Source organism: Hyla sarda, chromosome 4 (genome assembly GCF_029499605.1).
Source record: "Hyla sarda isolate aHylSar1 chromosome 4, aHylSar1.hap1, whole genome shotgun sequence".
Taxonomy (NCBI): domain Eukaryota; kingdom Metazoa; phylum Chordata; class Amphibia; order Anura; family Hylidae; genus Hyla; species Hyla sarda.
The window spans coordinates 210023996-210039275 of NC_079192.1; the positions used below are offsets into that span (position 1 = coordinate 210023996).

A 15280-nucleotide genomic window follows, 5' to 3' on the forward strand; every position below is an offset into this window, starting at 1 on the left:
AGCTGCTTCTGGCCTCCGGTGTGGCGTCCCCTGCGTCGTTGCTATGCGCTGCGAGACGCAATGACGAGTGACGTCTTCAACGTGACGTCACTCGTCATTGCGCCGCGCAGCGCAAAGCAACGACGCAGGGGACGCCACACCGAAGGCCAGAAGCAGCGCGGACCCGACCCCGGCAACTGGTAATTATACAGCAGGAGATGGGGGAGGCAACGGCAGCGGCGCCGGCAATGGGGCAGCGGTGCCGATAGCCAGGGAGAGAGAAGTGGCGGCAGCAGGGCTCTAAACCCCAGGAAAGGCAGGGGGAGAGAAGCGGGCAGCGACGGCCTCTCTCCCCCTGCCTTTCCTGGGGGCTTGGGCGGGGTCAGAAAAAACGGGGATGGGGGGAGGAAATGGGGCAGAGGGGCCGGCAGTCTCTGGACTGCAGGACAGGCAGGGTGTTACGCCGAGCGCTCCGGGTCCCTGCTCCTCCCCGAAGCGCTCGCGGCGTTTCTCTCCCTGCAGCGCCCCGGTCAGACCCGCTGACCGGGAGCGCTGCACTGACGTGGCCGGCAGGGATGCGATTCGCATAGCGGGACGCGCCCGCCCGCGAATCGCACCCCAGGTCACTTACCTGTCCCGGTCCCCGGCTATCATGCTCTGGCGCGCGCGGCTCCGCTCTCTAGGGCGCGCGCGCGCCAGCGCTCTGAGATTTAAAGGGCCAGTGCACCAATGATGGTGCCTGGCCCAATCACCCTGATTAGTTTCCACCTGTGCACTCCCTACTTATACCTCACTTCCCCTGCACTCCCTTGCCGGATCTTGTTGCCTTGTGCCTTGAGAAAGCTTTACCGTGTTACCCATACTGTGTTCCAGACCTCCTGCTATTCCTCCATTGACTACGAACCTTGCCGCCTGTCCCGACCTTCTGCTACGTCTGACCTTGCTCTTGTCTACTCCCTGTATCTCAGCAGTCAGAGAGGTTGAGCCATTGCCAGTGGATACGACCTGGTTGCTACCGCCGCTGCAAGACCATCCCGCTTTGCGGCGGGCTCTGGTGAATACCAGTAGCAACTTAGAACCGGTCCACTGACACGGTCTACCCCTATCCCTCTCTGGCACAGAGGATCCACCTCCAGCCTGCCGAATCGTGACAGTAGATCCGGCCATGGATCCCGCTGAGGTTCCCCTGCCAGCTGTCTCTGACGTCACCACGGTGGTCGCCCAGCAATCCCGACAGATCGCCCATCTAAGTCACCAGCTGTCGGAAGTGTCCACCATGGTACAGCAACTTCAGTCGCAGCTACAGCATCTGCAACAGCAGCTACCATCTCTTCCAACAGCTCCTGCACCTCCTCCGCAGCGAGTGGCCGCTCCTAACCTCCGCTTGTCCCTGCCGGACAAATTTGATGGGGACTCTAGACTCTGCCGTGGTTTTCTGTCACAATGTTCCCTTCATTTGGAGATGTTGTCGGACCAATTTCCTACAGAACGGTCGAAGATGGCTTTCGTGGTCAGTCTCCTGTCTGGGAAGGCTTTGTCTTGGGCCACACCGCTCTGGGACTGCGATGACCCTGTCACCGCCTCTGTACACTCCTTCTTCTCTGAGGTTCGCAGTGTCTTCGAGGAACCAGCCCGAGCTTCTTCTGCCGAGACTGCCCTGCTGAACCTGGTCCAGGGTAATTCTTCAGTAGGCGAGTACGCAATCCAATTTCGTACTCTCGCTTCCGAATTATCTTGGAACAACGAGGCTCTCTGCGCGACCTTTAAAAAAGGCCTATCCAGTAACATCAAAGATGTGCTGGCCGCACGAGAGATTCCTGCCAACCTGCATGAACTTATCCATTTGGCCACCCGCATTGACATGCGTTTTTCGGAAAGACACCAGGAACTCCGCCAGGAAAAAGACCTTAATCCCTGGGCACCTCTCTCTCGGTATCCCTTGCAATCTGCCCCTGTGCCTCCCGCCGAGGAGCCTATGCAAGTAGATCGGTCTCGCCTGACTATTGAAGAGAGGTCTCGCCGTAGGGATAAAAATCTATGTCTGTACTGCGCTAGTACCGAACATTTCTTGGTGAATTGCCCTATTCGGCCTCCACGTCTGGAAAATGCACGCACGCAACCTGCTCATGTGGGCCTGGCGTCTCTGGGTACGGAGTCTGCTTCTCCATCTCTCTCTGTGCCCGTACGGATTTCTCCTTCTGCCAACTCCTCCTTCTCTGCTGTGGCCGTCTTGGACTCTGGTTCTTCTGGAAATTTTATTCTGGCCTCTTTGCTTGATACGTACTGCATCCCGGTGACCCGTCTCATCAAGCCGCTCTATATTTCCTCGGTCAACGGGGTCAAGCTGCACTGCACTGTGCGTTATCGCACAGTGCCCCTGCTTATGAACATTGGACCACATCTCGAGGAAATTGAATTTTTGGTTTTGCCCGGCTGTACCTCTGAAATCCTCCTCGGTCTGCCATGGCTCCAGCACCATTCTCCCACTCTTGACTGGACCACCGGGGAGATCAAGAATTGGGGTCCTGCTTGCCGCAAACAGTGCCTCACGTCTGCTCCCAGCCCCGTCTGTCGGTCCTCAGTGTCTCCTCCTGTGCCTGGTCTTCCCAAGGCCTGTCAGGACTGTGCCGTGCCCCCTCATAGTCCCCGTCCTGGTGACACTCTGCCCCGTGCCAAGCCTCACCCTCTGCCCCCCCTCCCCATTCCCACTCCTTCTGTCCGGTCTGCCATTCATGTTAAAACCCAGGACCTCACTGTCCCCCAGAAGGAGACTCTACAAGCGCTCCCGATGTCCTCGTCCTCTGTGGAGCGACATCCCGACAAAAAGAGGGGGAGATCTAAGGGGGGGGGGGTACTGTTACGCCGAGCGCTCTGGGTCCCTGCTCCTCCCCGAAGCGCTCGCGGCGTTTCTCTCCCTGCAGCGCCCCGGTCAGACCCGCTGACCGGGAGCGCTGCACTGACGTGGCCGGCAGGGATACGATTCGCATAGCGGGACGCGCCCGCCCGCGAATCGCACCCCAGGTCACTTACCTGTCCTGGTCCCCGGCTATCATGCTCTGGCGCGCGCGGCTCCGCTCTCTAGGGCGCGCGCGCGCCAGCGCTCTGAGATTTAAAGGGCCAGTGCACCAATGATGGTGCCTGGCCCAATCACCCTGATTAGTTTCCACCTGTGCACTCCCTACTTATACCTCACTTCCCCTGCACTCCCTTGCCGGATCTTGTTGCCTTGTGCCTTGAGAAAGCTTTACTGTGTTACCCATACTGTGTTCCAGACCTCCTGCTATTCCTCCCTTGACTACGAACCTTGCTGCCTGTCCCGACCTTCTGCTACGTCTGACCTTGCTCTTGTCTACTCCCTTGTACCGCGCTTATCTCAGCAGTCAGAGAGGTTGAGCCGTTGCCAGTGGATACGACCTGGTTGCTACCGCCGCTGCAAGACCATCCCGCTTTGCGGCGGGCTCTGGTGAATACCAGTAGCAACTTAGAACCGGTCCACCAACACGGTCCACGCCAATCCCTCTCTGGCACAGAGGATCCACCTCCAGCCTGCCGAATCGTGACACAGGGGCAGAGAAGCCAAGAGCGACGGGAGGTCTCTGCAACTGCAAAAGCCGCTGCAGTTCATTGATTTAAAGTGCCCACTGTAAATCAATGAACTGCAGCGGCTTATCGGCGTATATATCGCAGATAGACTTTAGGCTAAAAATTTTTGCCTAAAAACGCGTGTTATACGCCGATACATATGGTATTTGAAATGTGTATCAGCTCTTAAACTATATCACAGCAAGCAATAGGATTTGTTTCCTGTAAGTCTCAAATACATAAAAATAAAAAATAGAAATGCTTTGTTTGTTTTTTTTTATCAGAAAACTTTTTTATATAATTAACTGTTTATATAATAAATATTTTCTCCTCTTTTTTTCTGTTTTATTTTCACCTGTTTGACTATAACCCTGCCCAGGTTGTCTGGCTGTCGGGCTAGTAAAGGACATGAAGAGATTGTTTACATTTTTGGCAGAAAAAGAAAATAAATTAATACATTTTCTAACAATGTATCAAACAAAAACAACTGACTTAAACTTTGTATGATAAATGATCAATGATGCATTGAATGTAAATGTGTTATATGACATAGTAATATCTCTGTTTTTTAATCAAATATAGAGGATGTATTCTTAATGCATTCTAGAGATGCAAGGAACCCAGAGATATTTGCGCTATTCAGTACCACAAGGTGAGCATTAAATAGCAGAAGACTAATGTATCCTATTTCAAACTTGAAATGGGTACTCTAATAGAAAACATATATTTTTTAAATCAACTGGTGCCAGCGAGTTAAACAGATTTGTAAATGACTTCTATTTAAAAATCTTCATCCTTCAAGTACTTATCAGCTGCTGTATACTACATTGAAAGTTAAGTTCTTTTCAGTCTGGCCACAGTGCTCTTTGCTTACACCTCTGTCCGTGTCAGGAACTGTCCAGAGTGGGAACAAATGCCCATAGCAAACCTCTCCTGCTGCGGACAGTTCTTGACATGGTCAGAGGTGTCAGCAGAGAGCACATCCTGTAGTCCAGAGGAGTTCTGTGTGAGAAGCTGTCGGGTGTGTCTCTTTTGAGCTCCAGACATCCAGAGAAGCAGCATTTTACATCAAGGCTTTCCCAGGGGTGTGGCAGGCTCCCTGGGGGAACTTTCCTGCATGGAGCCTCAGGCCTCCATTCCCCGTTCTTCAAGGCTGGCGGGGGGTGGAGAGAAAACTGCTACAGCCATTGTTCCAGCCGGAGGCAGAAGATCCAGCAGAGTCTGCAGCAATGCAAGCTCTGCTCATCAGGCAACAGGTGCCAGCCAGAGATCTGGTGGTGGAAGGAAAACAAGGAGGAAGAGTTTGGAGATGTGGGCTGAAAGAGGCCCCAAAGAATCAAGTGAGACCTACTGCTCCCGCATGGCCGCACGCTTTGCGGAATACGACCGCTGCAGTAAAGAGCTCAGGCTTGCAAGAGAAGATCTGCGTGGGACTCAGAGTCTGGCAAACTCTGGGTCCAGGAGAAGCAAGCCTGAGCTGAAGAAAAGGATCACAGCCCTGAAAGCCCAGATTGCCAAGCTGGAGGAGAGGAAGGCAGAGATCCTGGAGGGCAGCGGTCTCCTAAGAGAGAAGCTGGCAAATGATGAAAGGTTTGCCGCCATGAAATCCCCAGGTAAGGTGGAGGTTGAGGTGGATGATGGGGAGAGTAGTGGCGGTGAAGATAGTGAGGATGGCAGTGAAGGAGTTAAGGAGAAGGTAGAGGAAGGAGCGCATGTGGTGGAGGATGCTGTGTCTGTTCCTATGCCCTGTGACACCCAGGACAGCTACATAGAGCCGGCCCAAGTGGCGCTCCCTGTGACTGACAGTGAGGAGGACGAGGTGGAGAGTGAGGCTGGGGGTTTATTGAGGGCAATTGTCATGCAGGAATCCCCAGTCCACCTCCAGAATTTCACCTTCGGTGAAGATCAGTGCGAGGATGGAAAAGTCAGGCGTAAAGCAAAGAAGCAGAAGACCCAACAATCTGTGCAGTACATGTTCGTACCTTTCCAGCAGTCTGGGTCAGCTGCAAAGCTGGTTCAGGCTGCTGAGCCCCCCAAACTGCAAGACGCCGTTCCTGTGGTGGAGCGGGGCCAGCAAGGGGGGTATAGAATGGCGTCTGAAATGGCTATGGACGCAATAGATGTGAAGCCCACCCGTCCTGCCGGTAGGGAAGGGCAGGATGGGCTCATGTTGGGCAACTCTGGCACTGCTGGGACGCCCCAGGGTGGCGGGGGGCATGTCCAAATGCCAGAGAAGAGCTATGCTGCCGTGTGTTTGGGGGGCGGTTCCCCGAGTGCTGTGGGCACTACCGACGCTGCTGGGTACTCTCCTGTGAGGGGGGGGAGTGTCCGGGCGTCGGAAGCAGAGAAAGGTCGGTCGGTGTGCTCGGGGGGCGGTCCCCCGAGTACTGTGGTTTCTGCGGGCGCTGTGGGGCACTCCTCTGTAAGGGGGGAGAGTGTCCGGGCGTCAGTGTCATCAGCAGAGCCTGAACGGTCGGGCAAGCCTAGTGGTGGCATTGTGGGAGGAGCTGGGGTGCGCCCGGTGGGGCAGCCCCAGACTCAGGTGGTAACATCGCCTATGAAGGAGGAGCCATCAGCGTTGACCCCAGCGGCAGCTAAGCCAGCAAGAAAACCTGTATTAAAACCGGCGGTACTACAGGTCCCAGCCAGCCCAGGATATGTTAGGCAGGAAGTGAGTGCAGGTTGTGAGAATGATGGGGGTGGTAGTGTTGTGATTGGGAGGAGTGCCAGTGGAGTGAATGATGGTGGGAGTAGTGGTGGTGTGAATGCAACATCTGGTATGGATGATGGGAGTTGTGGTGTGAATGGTGCTCCTGGGTCTGGGTCTGGGTCTGGTCCGGCTGCCCCCCCGGCAGTGACTGCTCCTAGGAGCTATGCCAGTGTTGCTGCCGGGGATTCGGTGGGGTCCCCATCTCCGTCCGGCCCCGGGGGTTACTTGCAACAGCGCCTCCTGGAGGCTCTGCGTAGGGGCGACAGGTCGATCCAGGTAGAGGGAAGGGGTGAGGTCGACCTGTCTTTCTGGATAGAGAGGCACGGTTTGGGGGCTTTCCGAGAGCAGAATGGGGAGGTGGTCTGGTCCCTCCCGACACCCGGGCAGGACAATAACCGTAGGAATGTGGTCCGTCTGATTTGGAGGGGCGAGGATGCGTGCCCGCCTCGCGCTAAAGTGGTTGAGCTCCTCCTCCAGATGGAATTCAGGGCGAGTGACATCTTTGCCCTGATCCACCCCTACGGTTCGTCTGAGTTTGACGTCAGTTTCGTTCGGCCGGAGGGTCTCGAACTCTTCTGGTCAAACTACGAAGTGGCGAAGAACGAGCCCGGCTGGCGGGAGTTTGCTGTAAAGGCGATTTCCCGTCAGAACTCAGTCAAGAAAGTGACAGTTTTGACCCGTAATGAGTCACTTTCTTGTTATGACATCATGACCTGGCTCGGTCGATATGGGGATGTGACGGACATGCCCAAGAAAAATTTGGATGAGCACGGGATCTGGTCCGGGGCCTGGACGTTTTCCGTCAAACTCAAACGTTCAGGTAGTACAGTTGCCCACATTCCGTCAGCCGCCTTCCTTGGACGTGACAGGATCCAGGTCTTCTACCAGGGGCAGCCTAAGGTCTGTCACAGGTGCGGCAGCCCCACCCATTTTAGCGCAGCCTGTACTGTACAGGTCTGTGCTTTGTGTGGTGGGGTGGGTCATCTGGCCGCATCCTGTAGGCAGATTCGGTGCCACCTGTGTGGTGTCCTCGGGCACCCTTTCAGCCGTTGTCCGAGTGCTTTCGCCCGTGCTGCGACTGCTCCGGCCGGGGAGAGCTGTGAAGTTGCCTCGGCTGGGGAGGGTACGAGCAGGGATGGGGGCACAACAGGGCTAGTGATGAGGATAAAGGGCCCCGCCAAACTAAGGCGGGAGGAAACTCGTAGGAGGAATAGGGAGCTGGAGAGTGCCCAGGTGACTGGGGTAGCTCCGGCCCCTGGTCCTGAAGCTGGCCCTGTAACCACTGAAGCTCTGGGGGAGAATGTGCTGAATGAGGAGATCAGGAGGCTGCGCAGAGAGGAAGGCAATATGGCCGACCCTTCCGATTCCTCCCACTATGAAAGTGTGGATGAGGAGAGTGGGGAGAGGCCAAAAAAGAAAGACAAGGGCAAAAGAAAAGGGAGAAAGAAGAGGTCGGAGCCCTCTGTTAAGCCTTGTACTACGGGCCAGGTCCAAAACGGAAGCCTGACTGCCCCCCCTCTGATTGACCTGTCAAACCGGTACCTCGTCCTCGATACCATCTCCTCCCCCTCCTTGGAGGGGGAAGGTGAGGGCGGGGTGCCTAGGGTGAGAGAGCCTCTGGGGGGAACTGGGCCCTGTCCTGCGGAGGCACCTTCCTCGGAGGGCAGGGCTAGACTGGGGCCGGACGGAGATGGGGACCCCATGGACCAATCAGAGTCTAAGAAAAGGTCGAAAAGTGGTCCTGCCCTTTCCTCTTCTTCAGGGGATGAGGGGGCAAAAAAGAAGGGGAAGCAGAAGTAAAGGTGTGGCCGTCTAACTCAATCACCAATGATGGCGGCACTCACCCCATTGACGCTGGCATCTATTAACTGTGCCAGTATAAAGTCGGATACGGCTAGATTCGCAGCCTTCGATTTTCTCGGCCGTGTTGAAGCCGACATTTTCCTTTTACAGGAGACCAGGTTGTCAGATCTAGCCTCTCTGGTGAAAGCCAGAAGAGAGTGGAGGCGCGGGCCCTCCCACTGGTCTCTTGCGGCTGAGCCGTATAGTGGGGTGGCGGTCCTTTTTACCGCTCCGGTTGAATGCAGACGGGTTATTGAGTTAGAAATGGGGAGGTGCCTGATCTTAGATGTCCTCATGAAGGGACAAGAGCTCCGGCTCATAAACATCTATGCCCCACAAACAAAGCTGGGCCGTAAAAATCTCTTTATGAGGATTAAGCCCTTCCTTTTTACTAGCCGGCTGGTGATCTTTGGAGGGGACTTCAATAATGTCACAAGGTCCCAAGATAGGAGAGGCTCCAACGGTCCGCTGGATTGCGATAGTGTGGCCCTTAATAATATAGTTAGGGAAGCTCGCCTAGAGGATGCCCACATCCGGAGCCCCTCAGGCCACGCGGGTTTCACCTATCATCAAGGTAGTCGCAGGTCTAGGATAGACAGGTTTTATTTAAAGGAGGAAGCCGTCTCTTCCGCAGTGTCCGTGGTTGAGGTGGAGTTCTCTGATCACTGTATGATTTTGTTTTCCCTGAATGTTTCAGAGACCCCCCGGATGGGTAAAGGTTATTGGAAGCTGAATTCGTCCCTCCTGGAGGAAGCGGAGATAAGACAGTCCTTTGAGGATTTTCTTCAGAGTCAGGTACCTTTACTGGGCCTTTGTAGTAGTAAGTCAGAGTGGTGGGAGATATTCAAGAAGAGGGTTGCGGGGTTCTTCCGCCAGCTCTCGAGCCTCAGGTCCCTGAATAGGTATCGCCTGTATCAGGGTCTGAGGAGGAAACTCGAGTTTCTTGTCTCGACTGGAGGTAGTCGTGATGATATCTCCAGAGTGAAGTCCTTGCTGATGAGGTGTCAGTACGATAGGCACGCATCTTTGGTTTTTGAGAGGGATTACGGGAAGTACCGCTCGCCCGACCCTTACAAGAACTGCAAGATGTCAGTGAGTAGTAAAGTAGTCTCAGGACTGGTTGATAGTACAGGATCTCTGAATCGGTCCAGATCAGGGATCCTGGAGGTCGTCAGATCCTTCTACTCACACCTCTTGGGGAGGAAGGATCTAGATCGAGACAGGATGTCGGTTTTCCTGGCTGAAGCCATTCCTGAGCCAGGGGTAGACCCCTCTCTTGATGTTTTGGCAGAAGATATCAGGGAAGAGGAAGTGAGACTGGCGATCGAGGGGCTCGCCCCCAAGAAGTCGCCAGGTCCAGATGGCTTAACATCCGAGTGGTATAAGACCTTTAAGGAGTCTTTTGCTCCCCTCTTGACCAAGGTATTCAATGAGTGTCTCTCCTCGGACACTCTGCCAAAGTCAATGAGGAGGTCAGCCCTGATTCTTCTCTCAAAAGGTAAAGATCCTAGCCGTGTTGAGAATTGGAGGCCCATAGCTCTTCTCAATACGGACAGGAAGCTTCTGGCCAAGATACTGTTTAATCGGCTGGTGAAGTTTGCACCCCGGCTCCTTTCGGGGGCTCAGCACTGCTCTGTTCCAGGCCGAAGCACCTTAAGTGCTGTCCTTAGTGTCAGGGAGGCAGTGGAGCGGAGTAGTGCGGGTCTCTGGAAGGGGTACTTGCTGTCCTTGGATCAGGCCAAAGCATTTGATCGGGTGAACCACGAGTACCTCTGGTCCGTCCTCCTGAGATATGGCTTACCGAGTACTTTTGTGAATTGGCTTAAGATCTTGTATGCCGGGGCAGAGAGTTTCCCACTGGTGAACGGGTGGTCTGGCCGCTCTTTTGAGGTGGGGTCCGGAGTCCGTCAGGGTTGTCCTTTGAGCCCGCTTTTATACGTGTTCTCGATTGATCCCTTCGTCCGGAGAGTAGATCGTGGGCCGTTGGCGGGAGTCGGGATGAGTCTGGTGGAGCTGGATGTCACCCAGAGAGTGGTGGCGTACGCTGATGATGTCACTATTTTCGTCTCCTCGAGGGAGGAGGTCGATGTGGTGATGTCAGAGGTGGAGCGCTACTCGGAGGCATCCGGGTCCAAGATCAACCGGGAAAAGTGTGAAAGTCTCTGGCTGGGAGGGGGGGATCCCACATTTGATCTCCCGGACACCCTCCCAGGGCCCCAAGACTCAGCAAAAATTCTGGGCATCACATTCGGCCAGGATGATTATCCCACCAAAAACTGGGACGGTAAGCTCCATGATGCCACTCAGAGGGTGAACCAGTGGAAGGGTTGGTCTATGACTCTCAGAGAAAGGGTACACCTGATCAAATCATACCTGCTCCCCTTGTTTATCTATCTGGGCAGTGTATGTATCTTGCCAGAGGCTTACTACACTAGGGTCTACAGCCTGTTTTTCCAACTGTTATGGGGGAACAGGTTGAACCTAGTCAAGAGGGAGGTTACGTACCGTACGAGGAGACTAGGGGGTTTATCTATGGTAAACCCTGTGGTGTTCTTAACAAACACCTTCTTGAAAGCTAACATCTCGAACCTCTGGAAAGAGAGGGCTTCTCCGTGGGTACTCTCCTGCAGGGAATGGTTTCGGCCTTTCTTCCAGGAATGGGAGAGAGGAGGGCAAGTGAAGGACCTCCGTACACCCCATGGATATCTTCCGGCTTACGCTACCCCGACTCTGAAGGCGTTACGTCGGTGGGGTCTGGGAGTGTGGGAGATCAGGACCCAGTCAAGGCAGTTCCTTGACAAACGGGTTCTGTTGACCCACTTCCAGAAGCCTCTGGCGCTCAGGGACTGCCCAGGTCGGGATCTGAGGGTGGGGTTGTATCTTTTAAACTTGAAAAGGATCCCCCAGAAGTTTTGGGACTTGGCCTGGCGCTGCTTTCAGGGGAAGCTAGGTGTAAGGGACAACCTGAAGTACAGGAACTCTGATGACCGGGGGTGTCCCCGAGAAGAGTGTGTGGACACGCTGGAAAGCATGGACCACTTCCTGCTTCATTGTCCCTTTAACGTAGGGGTCTACAACCGGGTGGGCGCTTCCATTGGCTGGAGTCAGCTTGTCGGCCTTACCTATCCGGAGTGGGCTTATGGGGCATTCAGGACCCTCGGTGGCCGAGATCGGGGCACTTTATTTTTAGTTAGCTTAGTGGTTAAGTATCACACGTGGAATGCACGGTGTTTAGTGTCAACCCAGCAGAAAGTCCTCTCCGAGGTGGAGGTCTGTAGGAACATCACCGGTGACCTCGGGAAGATCAGGTCTTTGGAGTATGGCAGTCTTGACACCAGTAGGGCTTCTCTCCTATGGAGAGGGTTTTCTTTTGATGTGCCCTAGGTACTAGGGGTAGAGTACCTTTATTTTGGTTAAGGAAAGGCATACAGGGATAGAGATAGGGTGATAGTAGGGTCAGTTTGATGAAGGGATAGAATTAGGGAGAATAGTAGGGGGAGTTAGGGAAAGAGTTTAAATTTCTTCAGTGTATCAGATCTGCCATCCTTCTCCCTGGTGGTGGGTTGTTGCATGTGCACCATAGCTTTTTGTTTTGTTTTCAGCTGATATGGTATGAAGGGCTTACAGGCACTGAACTTGGGCCTAAATTGGGTTGTGGTCTTGTATGTAAGGTTGTATTTAGTTGGTTGGTTGGAGTGCTAGGTGGGGAGGGGGCATTTGTGGGTGTTGTTTATTTATTTATTTTTTTTTTTTTTCTCTTTCTTCCTTAAGGGATCTGACATGGGTCAGTTAAGGACTGGACTTAAGAACTGTACGAACGGTTATGGACTGGCCCATGTACAGGAGGGGTGGTGTGGGAGAGGGCACAGTTTTAGTGTAGGATTTATTTTTGGGTTTTTGTAGGTATTTTTGTGAGGCACATTTATTATATTTGTATGTATACTGTGCTATGTATATTGTTTTATATTATTGTTTTATTTTATTTATTTGTTGGTATATTGTGTCATGTATTTCGTTTTATATTGTTGCATTAGCCATAAGAAAAGGGCAGTCGGACCAGTTGTAGTTATGTAGTATTATTATTGTATATAGGTGTTTTTTTGTCTGTGTGTATATATAACTTTTATTTAAAAAGCAGAGGTGTGCTTTTTTTTTTTTTTTTTTTTTTTTTTTTTTTTTTTATTATTGTTTTTTTTTTTTTTTTTTTTTTTTTTTTTTTTTATTTGTAATTTTTTTTTTTTTTTTATTTTTTTTTTTTTTTATTTTTTTTTATTTTTTTTTTTAATAATTCTTTTTTTTTTTTTTTTTTTTTTTTTTTTAATAAGCCAAGTTGTGCTGTTGTTATTTTCATTCTCAATATATGTGTGTGTGTGTGTCTTTCTTAGTTTTGGAGATTATGCGTGTGTTATGTTTTCTGTTGCTTTATTTATTTATTTTCCCAAGTATGGATAATTTTGAGTTATAGCCAGGTGGTGCTGAATTTTATGTTGGTTTATTTATTTCATTTAATTAGCCAAGTTGAGCAAATAATATTTATTTATTTATTTATTTTTGTTATGTGTGTGAGTGAGTGTGAATTTCATAGTTTGCTTAGGTGTATAGGTATAGTATAGTTGTAGTTTGGTATATTTTGGAATTTATTAAAGCTGGGCTGGCCGGTTAGGCAGGGTTTTATTTTATTTTACATTTCTGTTGTAGCTAGTTAAGCTTGTTTTGTGTTCTTGTTTTTTGGAATTGTTTTGTATTTTTATAATAAAAAAAGAGTGTCAGCAGAGAGCACTGTGGTCAGATAGAAAAAATCTATACAACTTCCTCTGTAGCATACAGCAGCTGATAAGCGCTGGACGGATTAATATTTTTAAATAGAAGTCATTTACAAATCTGTTTGACTTTTTGCCACCTATTGATTAGAAAAAAAAATTTCTACCAGAGTACCCCTTAACCCCCTAAGGACCAAGCCCATTTTCACTATAAGGACCAGAGCATTTCTTGCTCATCTGACCACTGTCACTTTAAGCATTAAAGGGGTTCTCTGGTGCTTAAACATCTTATACCCTATCCGCCCGCCCTGTAGTCGCCGGTAATCAGTCCCGGAGCGAACAAGCTTCGGGGACTGATTACAAACGGTGCTGCGTGCATGATCCCGGGGGTCCCCAGCGGCCGGACTCCCGCGATCAGGCATTTTATCCCCTATCCTTTGGATAGGGGATAAGATGTTTAAGCACCGGAGAACCCCTTTAATAACTCTGGGATGCTTTTACTTTTTAGTCTGATTCCGAGAAAGTTTTTTGTGACATATTTTACTTTATGTTAGAGGTAAATTTTCTTCGATAATTGCAACATTTCTTGGTGAAAAATTCAAAAATTTGATGAAAATTTTTAAAATGTATCATTTGTCTTACTTTGAAGCTCTCTGCTTGTAAGGAAAATAGACATTCCAAATAAATTATATATTGATTCACATATACAATATGTCTATTTTTTGTTTGGATTATAAAGTTGACATGTTTTTACTTTTGGAAGACATCAGATGGCTTCAAAGTTCAGCAGCAATTTTCACATTTTTCACGAAATTTTCAAAATCGGAATTTTTCAGGGACCAGTTCAGTTTTGAAGTGGATATGAAGAGCATTCATATTAGACATACCCCATAAATGCACCCCTCAAAGTATTCAAAATGACATTCAGAAAGTTTGTTAACCCCTTAGGTGTTTCACAGGAATAGCAGGAAAGTGAAGGACAAAATTCAAAATCTTAATTTTCTACACTTGCATGTTCTTGTAGACCCAGTTTTTGAATTTTTACAAGGGGTAATAGGAGAAAAAGCCCCACAAAACTTGTAACCCAATTTCTATTGAGTAAGGAAATACCTCTTAGGTGTATGTTAAGTTAAGGGGCTCAGAAAGGAAAGAGCGACAATGAGATTTTGGAGAGTGAATTTTGCTGAAATGGTTTTTGGGGGGCATGTCGCACTTAGGAAGACCCTATTATACCAGAGCAGCAAAAAAAACAAAAAAAAAAAAACATGGCATACCATTTTGGAAACTACACCCCTCAAGGCACGTAAAAAAGTGGTACAGTGAGCCTTAACACACCACAAGTGTTTGACGACTTTTCGTAAAGTCGGATGTGTAAATGAAAAAATTTTTTTTTTCACTAAAATGCTGGTTTTCCCCAAAATGTTACATTTTTACAAGGGGTAATAGAGAAAATGTCCCCCAAAATTTGTAACCCAATTTCTTATGAGTATGGAAATACCCCATATGTGGATGTAAAGTGCTCTGCAGGCGAACTACAATGCTCAGAAGAGAAGGAGCGCCATTGAGATTTTAGAGAGAGAATTTGTTTGGAATGAAAGTCAGGGGCCATGTGCATTTACAAAGCACCCATGGTGCCAAAACAGTGGACCCCCCCACCACATGTGACCCCATTTTGGAAACTACACCCCTCACAGAATGAAATAAGGGGTGTAGTGAGCATTTACACCCCACTGGAATTTGACAGATCTTTGGAACAGTGGGCTGTGCAAATGAAAAATTACCGTATTTATCGGGGTATACCACGCACCGGCCTATAACACGCACCCTCATTTTACCAAGGATATTTGGGTAAAAACATTTTTTTACCCAAATATCCATGGTAAAATGAGGGTGCGTGTGTGCACGTGTATACCCCGATACATCCCCAGGAAAGGCAGGGGGAGAGAGGCCGTCGCTGCCCGCTTCTCTCCCCCTGCCTTTCCTGGGGTCTAGAGCGCTGCTGTCGGCCCTTCTCTCCCCCTGGTTACCGGCGCCGCTGCCCTTTCTGTCCCCCTGACTATCGGTGCCGGCGCCCCATTGCCGGCGCCGACAGCCAGGGGGAGAGAAGGGGCAGCGGCACCCATTGCCGGCGCCGCTGCCCCGTTGCTTCCCCCCATCCCCGGTGGCATAATTACCTGAGTCAGGTCCGCGCTGCTCCAGGCCTCCGGCGTGCGTCCCCTGCGTCGTTGCTATGCACGGCGCGGCGCACTGACGTCATGCGCCGCGCCGTTCAGCGCATTGCAACGACACCGGGGACGCACGCCGGAGGCTTGGAGCAGCGCGGACCCGACTCAGGTAATTATGCCACCGGGGATGGGGGGATGCTCACTGTACCCCTTAATACATTACATGAGGGTGTAGTTTTCAA

The 15280-nt window shown here is 50.9% G+C and overlaps 1 protein-coding gene across 2 annotated transcripts in view; it reads left to right on the forward strand.

Annotated features, from left to right (window-relative positions):
* SEMA3E (semaphorin 3E) overlaps positions 1-15280 on the forward strand; it is a 206022-nt gene that overhangs the window by 154802 nt on the left and 35940 nt on the right. For both annotated transcript variants that reach the window (XM_056573405.1, XM_056573404.1), the window contains exon 9: positions 4144-4213. In XM_056573405.1, the coding sequence (XP_056429380.1) occupies positions 4144-4213 (70 nt within the window). The remainder of the gene's footprint in view (positions 1-4143; positions 4214-15280) is intronic.